Here is a 25761-nt window from a genome sequence, read left to right on the forward strand (position 1 = left end):
TAGATGAAAGTAAATACAGAATTTCTTGGTTTACAATCCAAAATTATTGTGACATTAAAACATGCCTCTTTCCAAACCACTTGGTCAATGCTGATGACACTTAAATAAGGAAAACTTAGGCCAGTATTGCTCTAACTATACTGACATGCTGCCCTGAATGACCTACCAAGGCTGGGGAAGGGACTTGGCCTGGTTCCTCAGCTCTGTGGAGTTGCCCGCCGCCCCCGTCTTACTCTATAGCTTATGCAAAATCAACTCATGCACACTATTAACTCAAAATCCAGCAAGCTACAGCCCTGATGCAACTACATTCATATATTTCCTCTTTACTGTGTACATTAAATGAAGAATTCTGTTGTGCTTTTCACATATTTGATACAAGTTTTCATATTTTATTTCTAGGTTTCTTGGGATGGAAAGAGAAAGACTAAGAAAAGAAATACAACAGGGGAGTCAGACTGTAAAGTAACATTACACACACAACTAGCCCAATATCTTTTTAATTTAAAAGATACTATCATCAAAAGGCCATATATATATATAAAAGAAAACAAAGTCTCCTCCCTAAAACCCATATTATTCCATGACAGATTTTTCACAGCGACTAGTATATATATCAATACATTTTTCAAATCTGTTCAGTTATCCATTGTGTAATGCTTTTAGAATTAAAAGATGCCATTATCATCGCAGTCTGAACATTGTACCATTAGGGAGATGTGCTTAGAAATGGTTCAGTGATTTGCTCATTATGATGACTATTTACAAAGATGTCTATTTACGTTAGCAATAAATAATCCTGATATCAAAAGAGATAATGGTCATGCACACACCGAGATGGCTGCATGCTCTTAAAATATTTACATGTAGTTTTTCGGTTAGGGCTTTCCCATTAGCAAGTGAAAGTATGCTCCCTTCAATTTTCTCCACATCAGTCTTGCTTCTGGGGGATGCATCCTTCCATTTCTACAACTTCAGGCCATCCTTCATATTTGTTTGTGTCCTTATTGTTCTTTATGTGCTGTTGGAACACAATCATAGTATATAGTTTTTAAAACTTCAGCGAACTGCATATCTGCAATAACATACTTATGCGTACTCACTTCAGTAACACTTCTATCAACATATAAATTATTGTTCAATATATTAAATGAGCAACGCTTGGGGTCTGGCATGTAGTAGCAGACCTTCAAATAACAGCTGAAAGAACAAAACACTGCAGATGGTCTTTAAAGGATCATTTGTTGGTCAAAAGTAGGTTTACATTCTACTGAGTTCTAAAGTATTTCTAAACTTAATTGATTACAGTAACAAAAGTTCAATTAAAATCTTTAATAAACAACTTCCTAAAAGGCTTAAGATAAAACTAATCATATGCCAATGCATTGTCATGTAGGAAAAAAATTTTCATGCAGAATTGACTATTTTTAAGTTTAAAATCAAAATAGTGCCACAGTGATTTCAAATACTTGATTACCAAGAACCTATGAAAAACACATAAACATATTTAATGTCTGCTTTATCTAAGTTTCAAATAACTGGGATAGGAATAGGTCCTGCATGGTTTCACACAACTGCTTTTGTCCATTAATTATGAAAGCCTAAGACACTAACCTGTTCAAAAGGGCTTTTTGTCTTAATGCCTTTTCCACCACAGAAGACCCAGTTGTCTCTAAAACCAAGATGAGTAATAGACGTACTCCCCAGTTCAGCAATGAGCTGCCGGGCCTCATCATTGAGTCTTAAAGAGGGAGAAAAAGAATAATACAATAAATGTAGTGCCCTGTATGTTATCTAAGTAATACTGATACAGTTAGGATACTTAACATACAACCATGAAATAAATGAGAGAATGCTGGCTTAGATAAGAGAACATAAAAAAAAAATTTTATCAGAGTAACATTCCTACTATTTGAGTTCTTTTTTTTTTTAATGAATTTTTTTTTTTTTTTTTTTTTTTTTTGCTGCACGGGGTCCTCATTGCTGTGCGCGGGCTTTCTCCAGTTGTGGCGAGCAGGGGCGACGCTCCGTTGTGGTGCGCGGGCTTCTCATTGCGGGGGCTTCTCTTACTGTGGAGCCTGAGCCCTAGAGCGTGCGGGCTTCAGTAGTTGTGGCTCGCAGGGTCTAGAGTGCAGGCTCAGTAGTTGTGGTGCACGGACTCAGTTGCTCCAAGGCATGTGGGATCTTCCTGGACCAGGGATTGAACCTGAGTCCCCTACATTGGCAGGAGGATTCTTAACCATTGTGCCACCAGGGAAGTCCTATTTGAATTCTTTAGTGATGAAAGCCATGAAATCTAGAAATTAATTTCAAGTTCATACTATTTAGAAGTACCTTTTAGGTGTCTTTATTTCACAACAACAATTCATTTTCATTTATATCCATCAAATAAATAAGAGAAACTGTAGTCAGCAGGTGCCTATTCAGGTTAATCCAAGATCTTAAGCAACCAACATCTTTGTAAAATTAAAAATCACTTTGAATCTCCACTAAACCCTTTGTAAATTACATTTGAATAGAATAAAGGTAAATGCTGATAGAAATTTGGATGTTTCTAACACCAGATGTTTTATTTAAAAGAAAATGAATTTTGAGAATAGGGATATAAATTCTACTTCAGAGACAACTGCCAAGTGGTTTTTTAATAAAAATGAAAATATTAACCACATAGCGGCTAAGAAAGGGCAGTGACAAAAGGCAACTGCTAGGGAAACAGCTAACTGAAAGATGCCTTTAAGGAATTTTGTGTAGGTTCTTATCCTAATGTTGAGTGAGTCTCCATCTCTCCTCTGTCTCAAAAGGGAGAAGAAATTCAGAAGATACGTGCTGGTTGTAGAGCCAAAAAAAAAAAAACACAAAAAGATAACTAAGGGACACCTGTGCAGGTATCTGGCCAGTAAGTCCTCTGTATCACCCAAAAGACGGCATTTATAGGTCAATTAGAGAGGTTTGTTCTTCTAAAATCTGAGGCAAGGCAAGTTTTATATTTGCAAATAAGTGGAGGATCATTGGCTGCAAAATAGCCGGAGGGCCAGTGAGGAAGGCGCCTGTTTATCCTGCAGCTTTCTTTGAAGCAGCCCATGCTAATATCAGCTGGCTCCTTTAATGTATAAATGAAAGAAACATGAGGCGCAACAGTTCTAATGTAACTTACTTGAAGATAAACGGGATACTTTATGTTAAAAAAAGCTTCATAAACAGGAAAGAGCTACATATGTTATTAGCCTTCCACAATTATACAAACCACATCCATGGGGCAGTGGAGCTGTTTTAACCATAGCTTGGGCACTGCTATCCTCCTGGGGGAAGTTCACTAGAATCAGTGAGAAAATCAGGGGCAGCCCTGGAATATTTAGCCTTTCAGACTCATCTATGTAAAGCGATGCCTTTATAATCAAGGGAAATAAAAATAAATGAAATGGCTGTGCAAAAGGACCAGTGAACCATCTTCAGCCTCTGAAGATTTTGAGACCTTCACAGAGAACCACGTGTACCCGAGTCTGACTTTCTCCCCAAAGTCTGTCTGTAGCTGTGTTTCCTGTACCCATCCTTACATGAATTAGCTATCACTTCCATTCGTCTGCTCACTTGATAAGCAACTTGTATATTAGAGGGACATTCCCAGAAAGTATTGTCTGAACCCTGTTTTCTTGTTTCTAAATCGTGTTAGGATGTCATGGATCTGCAGACTGTCATATTCTACTCTTTAGTTTATCCAAATGTTTTATTTCTGGCTCCTTAATTAGAACATTTTACTTGCATCATCAGTACTAGTAGTGAGTTTTGCTGCTTTATCGAGAACAAATGGTGTTGAAGTACAGAGGTCCTGCTTACTGGGCAGCGTAATGACAACCTCCTGGAGGAAAGCCTCAGGGCTTGATTCAGTTACATCTCAGAAAAATCACAAATTGCACCTCACAGGCTTCGGGGTTGCTCATAAATAGCTGAACGTTAGGTTCACAAATGCCAAGAGATTGCTTCATACACAAAAACTGCTTGCAAAGTAGGTGGTTATCCAAATGCAGGCCTGGCCCCCAGCCAGAAGTACATAAATTTTTTTCTTATCTAAAAATTTTTACATCAATTAAATATATTGAAGGGCAGTCATTTTTCCTTCTGTACTTCCAAATTTCAGAAGTGGTCATTTTGATCTGTATGCATAAACTAAGCCAATTTAGCCAAAGATCTAGAAGCAACTTGAAACTTAGCTTTGCATTTTGATCCCGTTAATCTTTCCTTACTTTTCAATGAGAACACCCTTAGGTCCTGTGCAAAAAAGGGTTAATAAAACAGGCCTTAGAAAGCCCTAATAGCAAGACTGGTCCTTGGCTGGCATCTAGAAACTGGGATTTGGGGAGGCTCCCCCCATTCACAGAACTGATCAGAATGGTTCACTGTGTCTAAACTGTACAAACAATACAGTTTATGCTGAACACCTACTTTCTGTCTGGGAGTCTGGAATTCTGGGATATGTAAGGCAGAGGGTGCCTCCGTGACCAGCTCCCAGTAAAAACCCCGGGCCTTGAGTCTCCAATAACCTTCCCTAGTGGACAGCATTTCATAGTGTCGTCACAATTTGTTGCTGGAGGAATTAAGCATGTCCTGTGTCACTCCACTTGGGAGAGGAACTCGAGCCTGGCTTCCTCCAGACTTTGCTCTCTGCTAGTTCCCTTTGCTGATTCTGCTTTGTATCCTTTTGCTGTAGCAAATCATAGCAGGGAGTGAGCAGGTCTGTATGCTGGGTCCTGTGCCTCTTCCCAGTGAATCATCAAACCTGGGGGTGGTCTTGGGCACCCCTGACACATGTCCCTGTGTATATCTAACGATAGATTTAGAACAAGACAACTTTCTCAATAATTTCTAAAGTTTTCTAATCTGCCTATGTAGAATCTGGGGGATTTTTATTATTCCTTTTTGGTATCTTTTACGTAACTAAGTAAAAGATGATTTCATGTTTCAAAAAGAAGTTTAAAACCCTGCAACACAGCCAATATTTTGAGCATTTGATACAGTAGGTATCAAAATGTCCCATTTCTTTAAAAGGCAGTGTAGTGTAACTAATATATTTATACATAGCATTAATTTTGGAGATACAACTGACCCTTGAACAACATGGGTTTGAACTACCTGAGTTCACTTACATTGTGTGATGGGTTCAAACTGAGAAAAGGAAGTGTGCAAAAATACGAGGCAAATCATGTTACTAATGACAAAACTTTTAATACTACTACTACCAGGAAGACCTGAGTGCTCAAAATGAGATGAGACTCATACAACTACTGAAGGCCACAGAGAGAACTTTTGCTACCAAGTACAAATAATGAAGGGACCCACTGTTTCACAAGAATGATAAAGTATCAAGATCAAAGCACAACTGTCTTTTCCAGGGAGGCAAACACTCTTCGATCAACATAAAAAGGGAAAAGTAGTTCAGGAATGTCCATATTAAGTGCTTTAAAATAAATTTAAGCCGCCAGGCCCACACATGTCACACACTTAAATTCTTAAGGAACTTATTAATAAAGTCTTCAAGGTTGTGTCGGTTATTTTAGAAGCATCATGGAAAATGAAGATGCTAAGACAGTTAGTTAAATATTCCAGTTTTCAAAAAAGACAAGGAAAATTTTAAAAACAATGGTCCAATAAAACTAATTCTAACTCCTAGCAAAATTCTAGAATGGATTAGAAATTTTAGAATGGATCTCCTGTGAGTATTACACAAAGAAGAAAAGAAAGCGAGGGAGGGCTTCCCTGGTGGTGCAGTGGTTACGAATCCGCCTGCCAATGCAGGGGACATGGGTTCGAGCCCTGGTCCAGGAAGATCCCACATGCTGCAGAGCAACTAAGCCCGTGCGCCACAACTACTGAGCCTACGCTCTAGAGCCTGCAAACCACAGCTACTGAGCCCGTGTGCCACACCTACTGAAGCCCGCGCGCCTAGAGCCCGTGCTCCGCAACAAGAGAAGCCACCGCAATGAGAAGCCCGTGCACCACGACGAAGAGTAGCCCCCACTCACAACTAGAGAAAGCCCGTGCGCAGCAACAAAGACCCAACGCAGCCAAAAATAAATAAATTAATTAATTTAAAAAAAAAAAAAAAAAGAAAGAAAGAGAGGGAGTAGCCGGAAGGAGCAGGAATAAATAAAGCCAAGTTAACATCATCTCATATATTTCAGATTTAGAAGAGGTTTTGGGGCAGTAGATCAGGGTATTATAATTAGCATCGTTCATGAATTTCAAGTGAGTATCTGATGGTCTCAGAAAATAAAATAATTAAACAGCAACTGAATGGTATGCCTATCAGGATACAGTGGAAACCGTCTGAAAAGTAGTTTCTGCAGGTGATGAATAGATGAATCCCTTGGAGGCGGCCTCCAGCTGGTGGCACACTGCCTGTGGTAAACATGTTTGCCAATGACTTAGATTTAGACACCTGAATGACTCTGGAGAGAGTACGAAGCCTGGGCCATGGAAACCTCATAGGACAAACGTCAGAATCAAGACCAAGTGGGCCAATAACAGCAAAATTAAATTTAACACGGATATATGAATATAAAGTCCTTCATTCACATTAAACAAAAGCAAGTTCTGAATGGGGAGGAAGACCTGACTTGGCAGTGGTTTAAAAAAAAAAAATCTGAGATCAAATGAGAAGATCTGAGAATTTAAGTTGACCAAAAATGTGATGTGACTGCCAAAAGAAAACGAATGCAACACTAGTCTCCATGAATATTAGACGTAATTTCTCAAACATGGTGAGCTAGCATCTCCATTGTACCCTGTACTGGCCAGACCACATCTGGGAACACTATGTCCAACTTGGGGCACCATTTTAAGAGAGACAATAATCACCTAGAGAATGCCCAAGAAATGCAACCAGGAGGGTAAAATGACCTAGAAACTTAACATGGTAAAAGATTAAAAGAACCATTACAGTTTTAAAGTGTGTTCACGGAACACACTTCGGGAAATGCCATAAAAAAAATGCTACTTAAGAATATTATTGTCAGAGAAAACTATATAGTTGTTAAAAACAGAACATAAAAGAGTATAACAAACTTCATGTATAATGTGATTCTAATTTCACAACAATATATCATGATAAATACAAGAAAGAAGAAAGCAAAATAAAATGTTAATGGTGTTTATCTGAAAGTTGGATTACTTTGCTCTATATTATAAATTTTTTCATTGAAAATGTATTTCTTATATTATTATAAATTATAACTCTGAAAAGTTGCATAAATTTTTAAGTTTACATACTTGGTTGCTCCATCATCATATGTTCCCATTAAGACTATTGTTCCATCTTGAATGGCCTTCAGAAACTCAATAAATGGGGCCACATCTGAAAAAAAAGAAAGGGTTGAGGGTTGGTTTTTTGTTTTTTTTTTTAAATGACTGAGTAACCATCATGATAATCTCTAAAAAGTTAGTAATATAAAAAATGAAGTGCTTGTAAATCAATAATTTCTAACGTAGAGTAACCAAAAGAAAGAGAAATCTTATGAACAGGTTAAAAATTAAGTTTCCCATCAACTTAAAATTTCCCAATCCTGATTCATCCTGTATGTTTTTTATACTGATATTCCAGGGGTGAAATGAAAAAACCATAGTAAAGTCATATTAAAGCATGACTTATGATTTAAAGTAAGAAATTTAGGGAAGCAGGAGAAAGGCTCATGGACTCCCTGAGTACATGGCAAATTGTTTGCACAGATACTTTTCTAAAAATGAAGATAGAGAACTTTTACTTAATGCACAAAAGGATCTGTAATTTAAAAAAATATATAAATATGTATACAGTTGACCCTTGAACAACAGAGGTTTGAACTCAGGAGTCCACTTATACGCAGATTTTTTTCAATAAATAGTACAGTACCACATGACCCACACTTGGTTGAATCCGCGGATGCATAACTGCAGATATGGAGGGCAAATTATGTAACCTGAGCATCTGCAGATTATGGGTTATCCGTGGAGGGTCCTGGAACCAGTCCCCTGCAGATACAAGGGACAACTGTATACACACACACACTGATTTAAAGAAACTCCTGGGCATATCTACTTACTATAAACTAGAGGAAGGAATGTAGGTAAGTTATCACTAAAAGCCAAACTAATTAAGGTAAATATTGCAGTCGTTATCTGCTTCATCTAGTGTATCAAGATTCACAAGGGCTTAAACACCACTTCAGTGACAATAAACTGATGATGCCAAAGAGGCTGTTCAGGTACTGCAAATCATTCTACATCTTGAACTCCTCACAATGTCAGGTTTCCTTACAGCCCCCAAGTCTAATACTACTTCAAAACTGGGTTCCTTCAAATCTACTCAGTTTCTTTCCACAGCAAAGATTCCAAAGATTTTCTCTAACTGAACTCTATCTTAAAATAATAGCATTCTTAATTCAGAAAAAATGTAACAGAGCAGCTAACAAATCACTTCAATTTAAATCCAAAGATGGCAGTAAATTGCAACTTCTTCTTAATTTGAGGAGTATTTTTAGCAGTAGTTAATCCACCTGAGATGAAATACCAGAGCTTCTGGTCACATGACTGATTTCAACAATAGTTTTTTGTTTTTTGTATTTTTATAAATTTATTTATTTATTTTTATTTTTGGCTGCATTTGGTGTTCATTGCTGCGCACGGGCTCCCTCTAGTTGTGGCGAGCGGGGGCTACTCCTCGTTGCGGTGCGCAGGCTTCTCATTGTGGTGGCTTCTCCTGTTGCAGAGCACGGGCTCCAGGCGTGGGGCTTCAGTAGTTGTGGCGCACGGGCTTAGCTGTTCCCCGGCATGTGGGATCTTCCCGGACCAGGGCTCAAACATGTGTCCCCTGCATTGGCAGGTGGACTCCCAACCACTGCGCCACCAGGGAAGTCCCAACAATAGTTTTTAAGAGTTTTTCCATGCAATAAATTTTGGTAGAACCAATTACGCCTTTAGAATCTAAAATTGATGGTACATTTTAAGTTTACACAGTTTTGACAGCTATGCAAAGTCCTTCTGATCTCATTTAAAAACTAAATAATACGTGCATTATCTCATTACAAGTTGAAGAAATATTAGAAAAGCTGAATGGTCTGAAAACAAGATAAATTTCAGGAAGCCTAACAACTGCTGGCTTCCAGGGAATACACAAAGCGGATGAGGATGGGGAGGTGCAGGGGAGAGCCTCAACTTAGGAAAGAATCAAAAGATAAATCAGTGTTGGCCTTCCTTCTTTCGGGCACATTCTTCTTTGAGGTGCCAGTTCCTTCCCCTCTGCATGCTGGTGTCTAACTTCCACCTGCTCCTTGAGGAACTTCCAAATTAGGAAGATTATCTGTGGATTGTTCTAAGTCCAGTAAACTAGAAAGGAAATTCCATTCCTTCTCTCAAATATTCATCTACTTGAATAATAATCCTGGTTATAAACTTAGTTTTGAGACTGAAAAATCATATGAAAAGAAATCAATTCAGTCAGCTAAGAATGCTTATACTGGTTATGTCCTTCTTCAAATTACTTTTTCTTTTAGAAATTTCAGGCAGAAACCTAGAAGAGCCCAAAGCTTTGAATTAGTTGTCCTGCAAAAAATAGGACTCAGATTTTAAAAAATCTCAATTGTGATATTATTGCTCTTAATTACACATCACCAACAATTTTTATAAAAAGCAAAGTGTATGCAGTATGACGGATCACTTAAATATAGCTAGACATTCAGTGAAAAGAAAGAGTAATCAAATGAACTAACACAAAATTAGTACCATTATTTTCTCATTAATGGGCTACATTATATTGATGTGATTCAGTGCCAGCAACAGAACAGTTATATGTTATTCACACTTACTTCCTCCCCACATGTCAAAATATCTGGTGTCTATTAGATCTCCTGTTTTTCCTGAAAGAGAATGAATTCATAGCAAATTATGCAACTGAAATATACTCTACACTATATAAGACAAATGATCTTATCCAATGATTGATGTGAATTCATTAGCAGAGGAAGAATTATTATGCCAAATACTTAAAATTTGAACTGTATGCATCTGAAAATTTTTTCTAAAAGGGTATTTTTTGAATAGGACTTTCTCACTAATCTTGTAAGCTGAAGAGTAGCAAAGAGAAGTTCACTATTGACTGTAGACCATTCGAAGTTAGATATTTTTCATCTGTATGTGTTACCATCTTCCCTTATTTTAAAATTACCCCAAAATACATAAACCTTTAAAAAAAACCCATGAATCCATGCTATTTTCTATCGTCAAAGCCATCTTTCAAAAAAATTATATTTAATTCCCTTTGAAAAAATTTTTTTTGCTATCAATTAAATAGACAAATACCTATAGAACATTTTATACCTAAGAAAATGAAGAAAGTAGAAACACAAAAATGTATCTCTTGTGAAAGAAGTAAACAATATTTACCTACACCGTGAACTGGAGAAGGTGGCTGTGGTTTATAATCACCCTATACAGATTTACAAGGGTGACTGTCCCAGAAAGAGAAGATGAGTATGCAGTTGAGTCTCACTTCATGGGTTCATATTTTCAGATGTGATTTTGCAAGAACACTCGAGATGTTCAGGATTCAGTGTGGACGATACTGAAAAATTACAATCGACTCCTACTCTTCACTCAGCCCCACACCCCATCCAATAGTCCACCACGCTCTGTCATTCTACAAACCCTCATTCATGTCCATCTATATTATGTTAGGATTCCAAAATCTGCAGCAAGGATTCATCAATTTAATGTTAGATTGGTTGTATCCTGACAATCTCATGGGAAGTTCTCTACTCACTAGACAGCAAGCTGGATGCTTCCAAGAAAGCATGCTATAAATACTGAGATGCAGAGTCTTGACCTATAGTTGGTGCTTTGGGAGGGTGCGGGGAGGGCTTTAATGTCAAGCCTGGCTCTTTCTGACCTGATCTCTTGATATTCGAGTGCATTTTACTTTGGGACATATGAATATCCACTGAGTACATTCATAAGCTAAAATAATTATTCTTACCATTTACCAAGGCAACATTGATCCCTCTTCCAACATTATTCTTAACACCACTCATTAAACTGAAGGGGGAAAGTCAAGACAAATTTAGAATTAGATATTGAACATAAACATACATTAGAGAAACAAAGCCATCCATGACAAAAAAAAAAAAAAAGTTGGGGATGTTATATATACGTACAATTGTTTCGTACTGCAGTGGAGACTGAAAGGTCTCTACCAAGTCAGAGAAGAGAGTCTAATGTTGAATAATTTTAAAGCAATGTTCTTAAATAAGATTTCATGAATAGAAATATATATTAGAAAGTATTAGTGCTGAAATACTAGACTACTTCTTGCTGCTCTGTGTGTCAGGTTATGAAATACCATTTTAGAAAATCCTTCAAACATGTGGACATTATGCACATAGTCTGCACCATCCTCAAGGGGACAAACAAGGGTAACCTCTTTTCTACTTTCTGCAATACCAATGTGACATGAAACAGAAGCGAGATGCTACTAAAATCTTTTATAATCTGAGAGCAAGAAGAATTTAACTTAATTGTGAACATTCTCTTAGTGATTACCAAGGCAAAATTTCTCAATACCCAGAAGAAGGAATATTGTATTCATACAATTACTGCATCTAACCATAAGACTTGTAATGTCATTCTGCGGTAATCAACCACTAGCAGCTCACAGACCATGACATAAAGATAATAAATACCGTGAAACAGAAGGTATGAATAAAACATTTGCTTGTTATCAGTTCAGTTTGTTGAATCAGAATTATTAAACTAAAATTGTAGGTACCTTTTATTCTAAAAATTCCCAGTGATGTGCTGTTCAATGATTAACAATCATTGAGGTTGGTTTGAGGTTGGTGGAGAGGGGGGAGCTGCATATGTGTGAACACACACAACCGTATTCATATATGATACATCTATCTATCTATTCTTTATCCATGCATCAACAGACATTTAGATTGTTTCTATCTCTTACCTATTGTGAATAATTACATTCCCAACCAATGATATAAGTTTATTATAAATTTTACTGACAGAAAGGATCTGTAGCACACATTTTACAAATAATAAAATATATACTTTATTATAAATTTAACTTAGCCATTGATTCTCACAGAATGTGTTAGGCGATTTTCATAGAACTCATCTGTGTTTAACCTATGGTTGCAAGTGATGAATGAGTAAAATTCTAATACAAAAGTTGGATGCTATTTCATTTAAAGAGTAAGACAAAGTAAGAAAAAGCTGAAACAGTGAACAATAAAGACATATGTTGGAACTTCCCTTGTCTGTCAATGATGTGCGTGATGTTTTTGTTGAATCATGTAATAAGTTTTCAAATACTAGAAGACAATTTTCTCAAAAAAAAGAATAAAATGGCAGGCTTAAGCCCTAACATGTCAATAATTATAATAAATACAAATAGTTCAAACACATCAAATGAAAACAGAAATTGGCACAGTGGATTAAAATAAGACCCAACTACACGCTGTCTACAAGAAACAAGTAGAAACAACCCAGAAGTCCACAAACTAATGAATGGATAAAACGTGACATATCTATACAATAGAATATTATTCAGCCATAAAAAGGAATGAAGCACTGATACATGCTATAACGTGGATGAACCTTGAAAACACTATTCTAAGTGAAGAAGCTGATCACACAAAAAATCTACATAGTATATAATACCATCTATATAGAATTTCCAAAATAGGTAAATCTATACACAGAAAAGTAAACCTGGTGGTTACTTAGGGCTGGTCGGCGGGGAGGGGAGACGGAGTAGAATGGGATGGGAATGGAACAGGAGGGCAATAGCTAAAGGACACAGCATTTCTTTCTGAGGTATGATAGTGTTCTAGAACTGACTGTGGTGATGGTTGCACACATCTGTGAATACATTAAAAACCACTGGTTGTATACTTTAAAAGAATGTATTGTATGGTATATGAGTTGTATCTCAATAAAGCTGTTTAAACAAAAGAAAGCAGGAGTGGCTATATTAACATCAATTAAAATACCAAGCAATCAAGATATAAAATATGTGAAGCAAACTCAGATAGAACTGACAGGAGAAACAGACAAATCTACAATTACAGTCGGACATGTCAATACCCCTCTCTCTACAGCTGATAGACAGAAAATTAAAAAGGGTATAGAAGAACTCAACAGCAGCATTAACCAACAGGGTCTAATTGACATTTAAAGAACACTGTACCCAACAACAGCAGAATACACATTCTTTTCAAGTACCCATGGAGCATACACTATGATAGACCATATCACGGGCCATAAAGTAAACCTCAACAAATTTAAAAGAATTGAACTCATACCAAATGTGCCTCCGACCACAATGAAATCAGAATCAAAGATAACAGGAAAATCACCAAACACTTGGAAACTAAGCAATATACGTCTAAATAATCTATGGGTCAAAGAAGCCTGAAGTGGAATTAAAAAACACATTGAAAACACAACTTATTAAAATTTGTGAGGCATAGCTAAAAGAGTACTGAGATTGAGGAATTTATAGCACTAAGTGCTCACATTTAAAAAGAAAGTTTCAAATGAATAACCTAAGCTCTCATCTCACAAAACTAAAAAGAAACCTAAAGCAAGCAGAAGGAAAGAAATTAAAAAGAGCAGAAATCAAGGGAACTGAAAAGAGAAAAATAGAGAAAAATCAATGAAACAAAAAGCTGGTTCTTTGAAAAGGTCAATAAAATTAACAAACCTTTAATAAGACTGACAGAGAAAAAAAAGACACAAATCACCAATATCAAGAATGAAATGGGCGACTTCCCTGGTGGCGCAGTGGTTAAGAATCACGCCTGCCAATGCAGGGGACATGGGTTCGATCCCTGGTCCAGGAAGATCCCACATGCCGCGGAGCAACTAAGCCCGTGTGCCACAACTACTGAGTCACAACTACTGAGGCCGCGCGCCACAACTACTGAAGCCCAAGCATCCTAGGGCCTGCACGCCGCAACTGAACCCCCACGCTGCAACCACTGAAACCCACGCGCTCTAGGGCCTGTGCTCCGCAACAAGAGAAGCCACCACAATGAGAAGGCTGTGCACCACAATGGAGTAGCCCCCACTTGCCACAACTAGAGAAAGCCCGCGTGCAGCAACAAAGACCCAACGCAGCCAAAAATAAATTAAAAAAAAAAGAATGAAATGGGATGTCCCTATAGACCCTGCAGATAGCAAAAGGATAATAAAGGCATACTATGAACAACTCCACACATGTAAATTTGACAACTTAGATGAACTGGACCAATTCCTGAGCTAGTACAAACTAACACAACTCATCCATTATGAAATAGGTCATTGAAATAGTCCTATAACTATGAAAAATATTGAATTTGTTTATAAACTCCCCCCACCCCCAAAATCTCTAAAGCCCAGAGAGTTTCAGTGGAGACGTCTACCAAATGTTTTTAAAAAAAGAAGTAACACCAACTCTACACAAACTCTTTCCAAAAACACAAGTGAAGGGTATACTTCTCAATTTATTCTACAAAGCCAGTATTACAATGATACCAAAACCTACAAGAAAACAACAAACCAATAAGCCTCAATAAAATACAGGCAAAAATCCTTAACAAAACATTAGTAAATGGAATTCAGCAGTATATTTTTTAAAAATTATCATAAGCCATGACTAAGTCAGGTTTAGTCTACGGATGAAAGGTTAATTATTTGAACAGTTAACGTAATCCACTATATATTAACAGGCTTCAGAAAAATCACATGATCATCTCAATGCAGAAAATGCATCTGACAAAATTCAACACCTGTTCATGATAAAAAGTCTGAGAAAACTAGTAATAGAGGGGAACTTCCTCACACTGATTAAAAAAAAAAAAGAAATCTACAAAAAAACTACTGCTTAACATCATACTCAATGGTGAAAGGCTGAAAGCTTTTCCTCTAAAATTGGGAACAAGTCCAGGATGGCTGCTCTCACCACTACTACCCAACACAGTACTGCAAGTCCTAGTCGACTTCCAAGAAAAGGAAATAAAGGCATACAGATCGGAAAGGAAGAAAATAAAGCTGTCCCTATTTGCAGATGGCATGTTTGTCATCTGCATGTTTGGATAATCCCAAGGAAGCTACAAAAACAAAAACAAAAAAACCTCTTGGAAGTAATAATTCAGCAACATTACAAGATACAAGATCAACATATAAAAATCAATTGTGTGTCAATACACTAACGAACACAAGGAAACTGAAATTAAAAACACAATGTCATCTATGATTGCTCAATAAAAGGGGGGATGCTTAGGTATAAACCTAATAAGGCATGTGCAGGACCTTATGCTGAAAACCACAAAATGGTGATGAAAGATATGAAAGAAGATATAAATAAATGAAACATGTCATACTCATGGACTGAAAGATTCAACATTGTAAAGATGGTCAATTCTCCATAAATTAACATATAGGTTTAACAAAATTCCTAACAAAATCCCAGCAAGGTGTTTTGTAGATAGAGGCAAGATTATTCTAAAATGTCATATACAAAGGCAAAGAAACTAAAGTAGCTAAAAACAATTTTGGAAAAAAAAAAAAAAAGAGCAAAGTTGGAGGCATCACTCTACCTCATTTCAAGACCTATTCCATAACTAGCATAATCAAGAGCATGTGGTATTGGTGGAGGAATAGATATATAGATCAATGGAACAGAGAGGGAACAAGAAGTGGACCAGTGGAAACAAGAAATGTACTAGTGGAAGTATGGCCAACTTATTTTTTAGCAAAGGAGGAAAAGCAAGTCAATGGAGAAAGGACAGTCATTTCAACAAACTGTAATGAAGCAAGTGGATATCCACAGGCCAAAAAATTGACCCTTAACCTGAATCTCATACTTCATTCAAAACTTAATGTAGAATGGACCATAGATTCATATGTAAAACATAAAACTATAAAAATCTTAGAAGATAATGTAGAGAAAAATCTTTGAAACCTAGGGCTTGTTGTAAAGTTCTTAGGCATAACACCAATCCATAAACAAACAATAAAGCATAACCCATAAAAGAAAAACATCGATAAATTGGACTTTATCAAAATTAATAACTTTGGTTCTGCAAAAGACCCTGGTAAGTGGAATGAAAAGACAAGCTACAGACTGGGAGAAAACAGTTACAAACCACATATCCGACAATAGGATGCATATCTAGAATATATTAAAAGAACTCAAAACTCAGCAGTAAAAAACCGAACAATCCAATTAGAAGATGGACAAGAGACATGAATAGATATTTCACTGAAGAGAATATACAGGTGGGGAAAAAACACATTAAAAGATGTTCAACATCACTAGACATAAGGGACAGATAATTGAGATATCACTACACACCTATTAGAACTAAAATAAACAATAGTGGCAATACCAAATGCAGGTAAATATACAGAGAAACTGGATCTCTCATGCACTGCTGGTAGGAATGTAATATGGAGCAGTCACTCTGGACAATGTTTGGCAGTTTCTTACAAAATTAAACATTACACTTAACACACAACCCAGAGCTTCTGGGCATTCTATTACAGAGAAATAAAGATGCATTCGAAATTCAAAAATCTGTATATGACTGTTCATAGCAGCTTTATCAATAACAGCCAAAATCAGAAGCACTGAAATTGTCTGGTTGAGGACAACAGGTGATGGATAAACTGTGGTATACCCATACCACAGAATATTAGTCAGCAATAAAATACGAGTAAATTATTAATACGAACCAGTATTTCAAAAGCATTGTCCTGAGTGAAAAAAATCCAATCTCAAATGGTTACATATTGTATGATTCTATTTATATAACATTCTCAAAACATCAAAATGATAGAAATGATAAACAGATTAGTGGTTTCCAGAGGTCAGTGATGGTGGAGGTGACTATTAGAGGGTATTATGAAAGAGATCTTTGTGGTGACGGAATAATTCTGTATCTTAATTGCTGTACTGGTTACATGAGTCTACACATGATAAAATGACATAGAACTAAACATACACGTTATACTAACTGATAATTTCCGTTCTGATATTATACTGTAATTATTGATACGTAAGATATAACCACGTGGAAAAATGGGTAAAGAGCACATGAGACCTCTCTGTACTATCTTTGCAACGGCCTGAGATTTCTGTAATTTTTTCAAAAATAAAAAGTTAAAAAAAAAACCTCTACTCCAAGATCCATTAAAAAAGGAAAAGCATAAACATTTGATTTGTAAAAGCTCAGTAACATTTAACTATTTACCCATACTCGTCGCATATCTGTCTTCAAAATTTCACTCGTTCTCTAAAACTTAAATGCAGTTAATAAAACACAGACCTTTTTTATGTGTGTGCAAGACCAGTTGTGAAAGGTGGGCCATAAGAGAACCAAACAAGTCTGCTGCATAAGAGGGAAGTTTCAAAATGCGTTTGTTCTGCTCCTTTCGGAAATGTGTTGTAGCCACCACTGATATGAAGAAGCCAGAGCTATGATTAACCTGTTAGAGTAATAATTGTCACGGCGTCTTCTCCAAGAGAGATCATTTGGAGTGTGTGGCTGCGTCTATCAGAGAGCAGAGAAATAAAGGCAACAAAGCAGCACTATGACATAGGCTTCCCACAAGAGGGCAGTAGCTTATCAAGTTTTAAAAACTAAATTCTATCAGGGGAAACCTACAGGGAGCAAAGGACAAACCACTGAAGATTTTAAATGTATAAAGGTTAGTCACTCTTACTAACACAAGTTGCAATATTTTCTTTTATCCTTTACGAATATGAAGGTCGCCCCACCACCGCTCCACACCTGCAGGCAAATAGCTAAAAAAAATGATTATACAATCTATAGATAGATTCTACAACTTTGAATAGAGTTTTGTTTCAAATACCTCCAACGTGTTCTAGCTATTATGTCTTAAAATGATTCGTTTAGAGAAGGGTTTAACAAACTACAGCCCATGGGTCAAAACTAGCCAGCTGGCTGGCTGGCTGTTTTGTTTTACCACTCATGACCTTAGAATGGTTTTTACTTTTTTAAAATGGTTATATTTTAAATGATTATGTAAGTACCTACGTAGTATCCTTGATTTTACTTTTTGGACCTCACAGCCAAAAACACTATCTTGCCTCTCAATGTGAAAAAAAAAAAAAATCCCTCAAAATAGTCTGCCATATAATTTCTGTATCAAACATTAAGATTATAATAAAAGGTGAAGTATTATTCCTAATATCAACTTCATATAAACTGAAATCATACGAGTAAATGCCTGAAATAAAAGCTGTATCTTGAATATTGGTAAACTCTATGGGTTCTCTAATACAAAAGAAAAAGAGCTACAATTCCTGTATTGTGTGACACCTGATATTTATACCCGGGATTTTCTATTTCTAACTAATGAGAAGTTTGAAATCCATCTTATTCTCCATGATATATCTTGACTGCGTCCACCTGTCCTTAAAACCATGACCACGACCCTATCTTACCATCTTTTATCTGCACTGGGGTTTCTAAATCTCAGTCTATGATGATACTACGGACTTGATAAATCGTGTGGAAGGGCTGTGCTGTGCACCGCAGGAGGTTTGAGAGCATCCCTGGCCTCTATAAGCAGCACCTCCACAGCTCTGACGTCCCCAAATGTTTGCAGACCTTGACAAGGGTCCCCTGGGGAGAAAATCACCCCGAGAAGCAATGATCTGGACCAGTAGTGTCCAAAATGAGTTTGCATATGCTCAGAGCATGTGTAGGAAAATATTAAAATTTCTACTTATTTTTAGTATTCACGTACATATTTCAGGGGGTACACAGGCAAAAAAAGTCTCTTGCCAACTGTGTGTGTGTGTGTGTGAGGGGCGGGGAGAGTGGAATTGAAGAGCTATGGCAGCCATGGTAATCACCCTCCAATTGCTCTCTTTACTTCTCCAATCATTTTACCCAGCAGTCAGATCATTTTCTTCAATGTAAATGAAGTGATGACATGCCAGAGTTTGAAAACCTTCAGCAACCTCTCAGCACACTCAGAAAAAGATCTCATCTCTTTCCCTGCATGGCCTGTAAGTTCCACTCGCCTAGCCCTTACTTCTCTCCAGCTCTGTCCCATCTTAGGGCCTTCAAGCATGCTCTTCCTTCTGTCTAGAATGGTCTTCCCCCACTCTTCACCTGGCTGTCTTCCTTCTTATCCTTTAGTTCTCAGACTAAACATCACTGTCTTAGAGAAATTATTCCTTGACCCACTCAATCTAAAGTTGGACACCTCGACCTCACCTCACTTGCCCCCGTAAGTATTCTTCACACCTTGCTGCTCTGTGCAGCGTGTGCCACAATTTCTAATTATTTATTTGCATTTCCTTCTTAAATATCCATCTCCCTACTAGACTGTATGTGCCATGGAAGCAGGGACTGTGCTCAGCAAATATTTGTTGAATAAGTGAATGGAATGAATGATGCTAAGAAAACTTAGACTCTTTCTTTAACATTTTTTGTTGGAAAAACTTTCTAGAAACATGCTATTTAATGGTTCAAATAACCCACTGACTACAAATGAATATGCCATGTATCAATCTGCTTTTATTATTTTTTTTCTTTTTCTTTCTTTCTTTCTTTTTTTTTTTTTTGGCCACGCAGCATGCGGGATCTTAGTTTCCCGACCAGAGATCAAACCTGTACCCCCTGCCAGTGGAAGCGTGGCATCCTAACCATTGGACCACCAGGGAATTCCCTGGAAAAACTTTCAATACAGAGATAGAATATACTGGAAAAGGTACTAGACTGTGAATTATCCCTATTTCTCCACTAGGGATCCCTGGCCAATTATTCAGTCCTTCTTCAAGGACTAGATTTCAGGGCCTGAGGCAAAACTGTAAAATCCCATCAATTATTTAACCTCTCATGGGAATGGCAGAATGATTCCTGAAAAGAGGATGGATAGGTAGCCTGTCTCAATTTTACGGTTAAACGAACTGAAATACAAATTCTACATGACATGCCCACTATGCTAGAACCAAATTCTCTGGCTCTAAGCCCGTACTTATTTCACCAGACTCCACTGCCTACATACATATGCTTCTCTCTTCTTTTTAACCTGTTCTAATCTGTGAATAGAGAACTTGCTAGTGTTCATTAGAGTTTGATCTCTTCTTCTTTGCATTAAAACTTTCATGCTTCAAGGGGGCAGAGGTGTCTAAAGACAATCTACTGTGGGCTGGGCATTCTAAGAGAACTTCTGCTTATTATTCAGAATCAAATTTCCGGCCCCTTTAGCCAAACAAGGTGAAAAAGGTGAAAAAGGTGAAAATGGTGAATGGGAACATTCTAAGGTAATGCGAAGGATATTATTTAATGCAAAATCTACTAACTAAAATCCAAGTGCTTTTTAATTCAATTCAGTAAAACAAGGCTATTATGAGACATCAGAGGACAATGGATTAACAATGGATTATCATCAGCATGAGGAAAAAGGAAATGAGTAGGGATCTTAAAGATCATCTAGCTCAAGCCTTTAATTTATAAGAAAAGTGTTATTTTAAGAGGCTAAATAACCTCTGCATGGTTAACTGAAAAGGGGGTTAGGATAAAAATGTTAGCGCTTCTATATTAAAAAGAAAAAACACAAAATGCTGGGAAAAACTGCTTCGTTTCCTTCAATCTGTAAAATTACCTCACTCTTTATTCTACATATTAATGGTACATATATTATTTTATGTGAAGCTTAAATAAGCTCACATATCTAATTTTTCAGGCAAGACCAGATTAAAAGCAACCAACTAAAAGTAAGGTTTGCAACTTCACAGGCAGGAACTTCACAATCAAGTGACAATGGACACTGGGGTAGGAGGCTGCAAAAACCTAAAAAGTATACTTTGTAGAGCATCTCAATAAAGGAAACCATTCAGTTTAGTGGCAAGCAGTTCTGGGCCGCAATGGACTTGAGGTTATTGCTGGGTTATTTCATACTTCAACAAGAAGCATTCAAACATTTAAGATGAAAGATGTTGGTTTGTAAGATAAAGTGTTTATCATCTAGGGCAGTGCTATCTATTTGACAAAAATGGTCCTATTTGGACTTCTTTGCAGCGATGGAAATGCTCTCTATCTGTGCTGTTCAGTTGGGTAGGCACAAGCTGTCCGTGACTATTAGCACTTGAAATGTGGCTGGTGTGACTGAGGGACTGAACTTTTAATTAATTTAAATGAATTAACTTTTCCCCTATTACTTAAGAATCAAAATTAAATAGCCACCTGTGTCTATGACTACCAGTTGGGATCTAGAGAATTCACTCAGAGGAAATCTCTCATCTTTACACAAAGCTGAATAAATGCTATGTTCTTATGTCAGTCTAATATGGAATGTAAGAACTTGAAGACTCCTTAAATGAGTGGGGAAAAATTGTATAATGGAAATGGAAATCACTTTTCTTTAGTAAAAGCATGCCCAATACATTTTCAAAGGATCCATTAAACTCAGGTTCAATTTGCTAAAATTTAATAGCACATGTTATACTTCCAAATTGGTAAATACTTACACATTGTCTTCCAGGCAGATTTTGGGTCCTACCACATTAGCTGCTCCACTTGCCATTTTAAAAGCAAAATGCTTCTCAGGGCAAGCTTTTGAGATCCCACATTTATATCTGGGAGGTTTTGTAGCTTTGGAGAGAAAAAAATTTTTTTTAAGAAAACGATGTTAACAGACTCTGTATTTAGTTTGTTTCATATCTCAAACCACAAAGGGCGTTATGCAAAACACCAAGATATACATATCTTAAACTACATGCTAGTTTTTTTTTTTTTCCCTGAGAGTTTCAAAGAACCTCAAAACAAAACAAAACGGAACCTCCTAGGAAACAAGCTAACAATTAACATAAATGGAACAAGGAACATGATCTTCATGAGGGTAAATATATTTTATCTAATTATTTTTAAGTTTATTTAAAAAAACCAGGATGGGGGAGGTCTGGAATTGTTACTTTGCATTTCCAGTCCATATATGCAAAATAAATGGACAGTAAAAAGCCTGACGCATCACTGAATATCTGCTCACATACTAGTTCTAACTAGGAATTCTTTTTTTTTTTTTTAACATCTTTATTGGAGTATACTTGCCTTACAATGGTGTGTTAGTTTCTGCTTTATAACAAAGTGAATCAGCTATACATATACATATATCCCCTAACTAGGAATTCTTTTACACACTTTCTGTACTTATAATACTGAAGCTAAAAAACACTAATGGAACAAAATATCCATTATAAATACATACCCAAATTATTGAGCTGTCCAATCAAATAGCTTCCTTAAAACTTAATAATTTCTAAAATCAGTTTTGCTCACATTGAACTATATCCATTGTTTGAATATAAGTTCTCATATGCCTAAGAGAAAAAGAATAAACCATCTGCAAAATATTGAGATGAAATACTTACAACGTGCAACTGCGTCCAATGCTGACCTTGCTAAGGAAAAAAAAGTTATTTTCGTTAGAAAGAATAAAGCTATTGGCAAGTATCACTTTTAAACATGTGTGGAGCTAACAGGCCTATAAAAATGTATTTGAATTATTGTTTAGTGTACAATACATAAAACATGAATATCACTTTAGAGAAAAAGTGAGAAAGTAACTTTTAGGCTACATAATTCACTACAAACAATTATGTAGAGGAATTATGGAGAGTATTATTTTATTATTGATAGAGCACTTTGTTTTTACCTTTACATTTTATGTTTAGTTTTAGTTATTATAAATTTAAATACTAATCAGAAAGTTACTCTACAAGCTTAACTTTTTTAAATTCATTTTTTATTTTTTTCCAGCTTTCTCGAGATATAGTTGACACATAAAATTGTGTCAGTTTAGGTGCACAACACTTTGATATGATACATTTATAAACTGCAAAATGATTACCACGATAGCGGTACATATAGTGGTATGATACTATACCCCAATAATAGTAGCTAGCACCTCTATCCCATTACATACTTACCACTTCCTTTTTGTGGTGAGAACACTTAAGATCTACTCTTTTAGCAACATTCAAGTATATGACAGTATTATTAGCTTATAATCACCATGTTGTACATTCAATCCCCAAACTTGTTAATCTTATAATTGGGAGTTTGTACCCTTTGAGCAATGTCTCCTCATTAACTCCGCCCCCTCCCAACGCCTGGTAACCTGCATTCTTTTCTGTTTCTCTGAGTTTGTTCTTTTTAGATTCCATATATAAGTGATATCATACAGTATTTCAAACTTCCCTTTAAATGAGTTTAAATATATACTTGGTGACTATTAGGGTGTTTAAAAGTTGTTGCTGCTGTATGGTGTAGTGTACATAATGCATATAAAGTCCTGGAGAATATACATAAATCTATCTCAGAGGTTAGGCTAAGAGATTTGGGGAGGGGGAAGAACACAAGAGGGATAGTGGTGGTAGGAAGCTTTAGTTTCCCTAAAATAGAAATGTATTAGGTATAATAATAATTAAAAAAAGGTCATTACTAAGAGTTTTATTTTATCATTTATCAGTTCAAGGAAGCCAGAATTTTCTGATCAAATCTTAACCCGAATGCAGTAGATGTCAACCTGGACATCTACACTTAGAGTTTTTAAAAAGCATGAACATCTGATCCCAGCCCAGGAGATTACAATTCAGATCGTCAATAGTATTGTGGCTAGCCATTTCCTGATTTAGCTAATAAGTGTGCAGTGTCATAAATGCTTGCCAGCTGTTTAACTATAAATAGTCACTTAGTTTTTAGTTCTGTACTATTTTAGGTAACTGTGAATTTCCTGTAAAACCAGTACTGAAACTGGAGAACAGAATGTTAAAGCTGAAAATAATATGTAAATGTTTAAAAACAGGAAAACAACTAAGTAAATGAAGGTCATTAACTCTACAGAACACTCAGAATATTATGCACCGTTGAAGTCATATATGCAATGCAGTCACATGGGAAAAGTTAAATGCATGGAATAAAGCAAAAAACAAACTTTATCTGTGAGTACTAAAAATATTCATGGATAAGGACAAAGACTTGAAGGAAACAAAAAATGATCAATTAGTAAATTAGGGTGCTGGGGCTCATTCTTTCAATTTCCTTAATTATATCATTTTTCCTTAATTATGTCACAAAAGGGAAAAATAATTCTAGAGACCATTCGGTCCAATGCTCTCACTTTTGTAAATGAGAAAATGGAAGCCAGAGAGTGACTAGCAACCAGTGATTAGCAGCATGTAGACCAGAAAGTCTTGGACTTCCCTGGTGGCGCAGTGGTTAAGAATCCGCCTGCCAATGCAGGGGACACATGTTCGAGCCCTGGTCTGGGAAGATCCCACATGCCGTGAGCAACTAAGCCCGTGTGCCACAACTACTGAAGCCTGCGTGTCTAGGGTCTGTGCTCCGCAACAAGAGAAGCCACCACAATGAGAAGCCTGCGCACCGCAACGAAGAGTAGCCCCTGCTCTCCGCAACTAGAGAAAGCCCACGTGCACCCAGCAATGAAGACCCAATGCAGCCAAAAATAAACGAATAATTAATTAATTAAAAAAAAAAAAAAAAAAGAAAGTCTCAATTTCACTTAGACCTAAACAAACAAGTATCATCAGGCTCAGATGTTAAGATGCTTACGGAGGAACACTGTTCAAATCAGGAATGCTGGCATACCCAACTTATGATAGCCAGATATGGGGAAGACAGTGGGATCAAAACAGGGGTAATATAACAGCTCATTCACATATGTGGGGCACTCTATCAAGTACTTTTGCATGTATTATTGATTTGCCCATCACCTCTGTTTTAAAGAGAAAGAAACTGAGAACAGATAGGTTTAGTGACTGGATTTGTTCTATGCATAATTAGTAATCGGCGGAGCGAGTTTTCAAAGCCATATCTCATTCTAGCACCCAGACTTATATTCACCCCCCCCACAAAATGGGACTGTCTGAGGTCTAATGATCACAGGTATAAAAACCACTAGTCCTGCTAGGAGCAGGAAGCAGGATAGGGGGCTTTCAGAACCATCCTTCTGACTGCAGAGTGGAGAACAGACTGCAGAGGATTCAAGACTCGAGACAAGGAGTCCACAAGGACAAGGACGCTGCTAAGGTAATCCAGGTGAAAAAGGGTAGCAACCTGAACAAGAGCAGTGACTGTGGGTTTGAAAGAAGTAGACAGGCTCAGAACAACTAAGGCTGTGGAACAGACCAGATGGAGGGGTGATGGAAAGGGAGGAATCAAGTTTACCTCTCAGACATTTGCCTTTAGAAGCATTCATTTATCCATTTACATGAGCCAAAGAACAAAAACACTATCTCTCACTCAAGATGTTTGTTATCTACCGAGGAGACGGGGTGTGGGACGGATGCTGAGCTCTCTGTGGACCTGTTAATTTTAAGACACTTGGAGAAGACCCAGACAGAAGTCTAGAGGCCAGCTGTAAATGAGACCTGGGGTGAAGATATAAACTGGAAAACAGGCAAATGATGAGGCCACACAAAGGGAGGACTTAAAATGAGGAGAGGGCTGAGGAGAGAAATCTTAGAGACATTAATCGTCAACTAACACTCAGAGGAAGAGTGTGGCTGAGGAAAAGGAACCAGAAGGAAAACCAGGGATAAGCCTCTAAAATGGTCAAACGGGTTTGATTGGAAAACTTAAGGGATATTAATAAATAAATAATAAATCAATGCAACTCAATTTTAAAAACTTTACTGGGATAAATTTTGGGGTAAATGTTTCTTAATCATCAGACTTTTGAGAA

At 36.8% G+C, this 25761-nt stretch overlaps 1 protein-coding gene across 2 annotated transcripts in view; it reads right to left on the reverse strand.

The window, feature by feature from the left end:
- Window positions 1-484: 484 nt before the first annotated feature.
- The window catches only part of FAM3C (FAM3 metabolism regulating signaling molecule C), a 46701-nt gene continuing 21424 nt past the window's right edge, over window positions 485-25761 (reverse strand). Inside the window, exons 4-10 of one of the 2 annotated variants that reach the window (XM_082400146.1) lie at window positions 22427-22456; window positions 21527-21650; window positions 11000-11058; window positions 9834-9884; window positions 7264-7348; window positions 1615-1741; window positions 485-1021 (exon numbers count right to left, since the gene is read on the reverse strand). In XM_082400146.1, the coding sequence (XP_082256272.1) occupies window positions 932-1021; window positions 1615-1741; window positions 7264-7348; window positions 9834-9884; window positions 11000-11058; window positions 21527-21650; window positions 22427-22456 (566 nt within the window). In that variant the 3' untranslated portion in view covers window positions 485-931. The remainder of the gene's footprint in view (window positions 1022-1614; window positions 1742-7263; window positions 7349-9833; window positions 9885-10999; window positions 11059-21526; window positions 21651-22426; window positions 22457-25761) is intronic. The other variant, XM_082400147.1, reaches the window with a different exon arrangement.

Source organism: Balaenoptera borealis, assembly GCF_965194805.1.
Source record: "Balaenoptera borealis genome assembly, chromosome: 7".
Lineage (NCBI taxonomy): Eukaryota > Metazoa > Chordata > Mammalia > Artiodactyla > Balaenopteridae > Balaenoptera > Balaenoptera borealis.